The following is a 4692-nucleotide window of genomic DNA, read 5'->3' as shown; positions in this document are numbered from 1 at the left end:
TAAAATTTTTAAAGGATAGTATTCACATAATGGTGACTTCATTTGTTTTATGGCTCTCAAATGATTTTTAAATTGTTGTGAGGGATAGGATTTGATCTTCCATCTCAAAAGGTTGTGGACCCCTGATCTATACCATATAGTCAGAACTCACAGAATTCTACACCAAAAGTAGACAATTTTTCTATGTGATTATTTAAAAATAAAAATTTAAACCACTGAGATCAAAACAGCAAACAAGGAATTTTCTACCNGTTCAGCATCTTAGCTGTGGAGGGCAGTGTCACTGGCCCTCATATGTGGGATCCGAACCGGGGCCCTCTGGCATCCCAAGCCAGTTCTTAACCATGCGCCACTTGGCCGGCCCCTATAGTCATGGATTTTTTCTGGGCTCTCTATTCTCTTCCATTGATCTATGTGTCTGTTTTTATGCCAATAACATGCTGTTTTGATTACTATAGCCTTGTAGTATGATTTGATGTCAGGTAGCATGATATTTCCCACTTCATTCTTATTTCTCAAGATTGCTGAGGCTATTCAGGGTCTTTTATGGTTCCACATAAATTTTAAGATTATTTATTCCAATTCTGTGAAAAAATGCATCCTACTGAGTGGGAGAAGATACTTCCCAAAGATATGTCTGATAAGGGATTAATATCCAAAATTTATAAAACACTCATACAACTCAAAACCACAAAAACAATTGCTCTATTAAAAGATGGGCAGGGGACATGAGGAGGCTAAAGAAGACATACAGATGGCCAACACACATATGAAAAAAATGCTCAATGTCACTAATCATTAGAGAAGTGCAACTAAAAAATCACAATGAGATACCACCTCACTACTGTCAGAATGGCAATCATCAATAAATCAACAAACAACAAGTGCTGGTGAGGATGTGGAGAAAAGGGAACCCTCGTGCACTGTTGGTGTGATCACAGATTGGTGCAGCCATTTTGGAAAGCAGTATGGAAGAAACTCAAAAAAATTGAGGTACTTATGACCCAGCAATTCTACTCCTGGGTATCTATCCACACAAATCCAAAACACTAATTCAAAAAAATATATGCTCTTCTATGTTTATTGCAGCTCTACTCACAATAGCCAAGATATGGAAACAACCAAAATGCCTATCAATAGATAATTGAATTAAAAAACTGTTGTACATTTATACAATGGAGTATTACTTGGCCATAAAAAATAATGAAATCTTACCATTTGCAACAACATGGATGGACCTTGAAATAAGACAGCCTGAGAAAGACAAATACCATATGATCTCACTTATATGTGGAATCTAAAGAACAGAATAAATGAACAAACAAAACAGAAATAGACTCAGAGATAGAAAAAAAAACTATTGGTTGCTAGATGGGAGGGGAAGGATATAGAGCAGAAGGTGAAGGGATTAGAAAGTGAAAATTAGTAGACACAATATAGTCACATGAAAATGAAATACAGTATGGGGAATATAATCAACAATGTTTATGTAAGGTGTCAGATGGGCACTGGACTTATCAGGGGGCTCACTTCAAAGACTGTGTAGATGCCTGACCAATGCGCTATACACCAAAGTTGAAGTAGAATAATATTGTATGTCAACTATAAATAAATATATATACACATTTATATGTATATATGTATATATGCATGTATGTATGTATTTTCAAGGGATGTGCAGTATAGCATAATAAACATAGCTATATAAGATGTCAGAGGGGTCGTAGCTTGGGAAAGGGGGGGTTTCACATTGTGAGGGGTGTAAATGTCTAACTATTACATTGCTTTGTAACCTGAAAATAATAAATAAAAAGAATAAAAAGAAAGGCAAGGGCAGAGAAAGAAAATAATTTACACTCTGCTTCTTCACAAGGTCCCCCTAGAGCACTAATTCTTGATCATTTAATGAGTAAGTATGGTGGAAGGCAGGTAGATCTACACAGAGAAACTGAGATCTTACATGCCAGTGTGTTAACAAGACAGAAAGAGCATCTGAACAAAGTTGGTCATGTAATAGGCACCTTAGAAAATAAATGAGCGTACCCTTAACTCAGCTAACAAATCTATATTAAACGAATTCATTAAACAGTATACAAGAGCATAATATACAATAGGAAAAACATAAATAGATTTCATGGACTTCCTTAATCACAATAATGCCTATAACAAAAAATTCACTCCATAAATATTCACAGAAAAATGGATCTGAATATCCAACAATTTATACCTATTTTTACTGATGTTTGAGTCAGATGTTTCTGAATTTCCCTAGTCAATTCTTCTAGCTCAATCTATCACCAAATGGCAAATTGTTTATTGTGGCTCTTCTTTGTCTTTAATGAACAATTTTAAACTTAATATTCAATATTATGATGAATTATAACTCTAAGCATGAGTTATTAACCCAGAGAGGTATATTCTTAGAGTGTTTTCCCTATAACCCTACCTATACCTGTGCTACCATAACCCTCGCCACTTCCTGTCTGCAATGGCAATTTCTGGCCTTGGTCTCTACAGCAGATGGATGCATGAAGAAGAGCCCTGGGGTTTTGATACACCTCCTTCAAACACACATCTCACTGTGGGCTCCCTCAGGGCACAGAAATACAATGCGGAGTCTTCCAGGTGTGAAGCTGAGATGACAAGGTTGGCAGATTTGTATGCTTTCTGAAAATTCAAAGAGTAGCGACCTTGTGTGGCATTTTGCTGGCTATAACAGTCCTGACGAATAAGGAAAATCATTGCCCCAGTGCTGAGCTGCTTGTACCAGAATAGACTATAACTGCTCTCAGTGGTGTCGTATGTGCGGTCCAGGGTCACGGCCTCCTGCTCCTGCACTAACATTGCTGGTTGGCTTTGAGTGACCTTCTGGGCAACATTAGATCCTAAAAGAAAAAAAGATAGAATCACAAGGTTTTGGGATAAGTGATGTGGGACAAAGAAATTATTTTTCACACCCCACTACCTTTCCTTCCCAGGATACCCATATGCTGTCCGGACCTCCAATCCTAGGGTGGTAGAGGAGGCCCATTCCCACAGGGGCCATCCTTACCCAGCAACATGGAAGCCATGACCACCTTCAGAGGATGGAAAGCAACATCCTTTATTTCTTCTACTAGACTGAAAGTGTCTTGTTCTTCACGTCAGGGCTCTGCAAGGAGAGATGACTCTCACAGGGGGAGAGAAGAAATGCTGGGCTATGTCTGCTGCTGCCCTAGAACAGGAAGCAGGGGTTTCCTGGTTAGCAAGTTGCTGTGGGTGGCGTCAAACTTCTCTATGTACTGGCTGAGAGTCTCACCCAACACAAAGTTCTTTTTGGATCAACCAACTCTTAATTTTAAAACAATTACAACTAAAAATAAACATCAGTAAAATTATATATTGAAAAGAAGATCGAAGAATTGACCAATTGCTAGGTTCAGGCATCGCATCTGTGATGGAACTGGTGGTAGCACTTATTTAAAAATTCGGCATATAATGAATTTGAAAACAACATAAGATTGGGCCGGCCGAATGGAGCGCCGGTTAAGAGTTGGCTTGGAACTCCAGCTCTGAGCAGCAGGGTCCCGGTTTGGGTCCCGGTTTGGATCCCACATTACAGCCAGTGACGCTGCGCCCTCTACAGCTAAGATGGTGAACAACAGCTCTACCTGGAGCTTGGCTGCTGTGCGTCACCGGCAACGGTGTGGGCTGCAGTGACGCTGCAGTGGGCTGCCATAAGCTACCATGAGTGGCTGGCAGCCGGCAGCAAGCATGAGCTGCCCTCTGGTGGCTGGTGACCGATCTGCCTCACCTGGGAAAAGCGCAATGATAATACCAACATGGGCCAGTGAAGCGATGTCCTCCACAACTAGACTGAAGAACTAAAGGACTGCAACTTGTCTGTTCCCCTTCCCTGATTCCCTAATGCTGTTCCCCTCCCCCAACTCCCCAATTTAAAAACAAATTTTTTTTAAGAATACAACATAAGATGTAATAATCATATATCCTCACACCTATGTTTGCTGTTATTTCACCAAAGGTAGAAATAAATCACTTTCTGACATAAGGCTGAGCTGTTCAGACTAATCACTATAGCTCTTTCGATTTACCGATTCCTATCGCAACATACCTTCTCACTATCAGCAACTGTCCAGTTAGCTATCTTGTGCCAAATAGCACAAAAAAGAAAAAAAACTGATTTCCCTCTGATGAAGACTACGGTGAAAGTGTCAGGCCTGGAGCTGTGTCAGAGGTTTCCTTCTCTTCTCTATTTAGTATGATAGTTTAGCTCTTTTCAGAAAGGCCAGATATGACACCAGAGTTTGGTCATTAGTTATCAAGACTTCAAATTTATATTTCCCTGTTACCTCAATTAGGACCCGAAATGGGCCACAACAAGCCTCTATATTCTGTATGCCCAACTCTAAAGGGAACATATCTTAGGTGACCTCATACACCTGCACAGGAGAGCTAATCATAAAATCACTGAATAAACCATTATACTATATGGATATAAAAGAAAAGTCGAGCCTAAGGATATTACCCAACAATGTGCTAAAGAACAAACATCCATTGCCAATCACTTTTGGTCTCTTGATACAATAGCCAAAATTTATCCTCCTTGTCTCAAAGTAATTGAAACCTCAGCTAAGTTGGTTGAAGCATCTTCAAATATTGCACTGGAATCAGCATGAAATCCTTTTTTTTTTT

General features: G+C 39.5%; 1 gene segment (V, D, J or C); it reads right to left on the bottom strand.

Moving 5' to 3' along the window:
* Window positions 1–2511: 2511 nt before the first annotated feature.
* Window positions 2512–2885, bottom strand: LOC109377755 (T-cell receptor alpha chain V region HPB-MLT-like; the record flags this gene model as incomplete). The annotated part of the segment is given in 1 exon segment: window positions 2512–2885. A coding segment is annotated over 1 exon segment (374 nt), but the record flags the coding sequence as incomplete, so codon positions are not given.
* Between the last annotated feature and the right edge of the window lie 1807 nt (window positions 2886–4692).

This window comes from Hipposideros armiger, unplaced genomic scaffold, assembly GCF_001890085.2.
Source record: "Hipposideros armiger isolate ML-2016 unplaced genomic scaffold, ASM189008v1 scaffold_1536, whole genome shotgun sequence".
Taxonomy (NCBI): domain Eukaryota; kingdom Metazoa; phylum Chordata; class Mammalia; order Chiroptera; family Hipposideridae; genus Hipposideros; species Hipposideros armiger.
The sequence above is the reverse complement of the archived record's forward strand: the minus strand, read 5'-3'. Positions and strand labels throughout refer to the sequence as shown.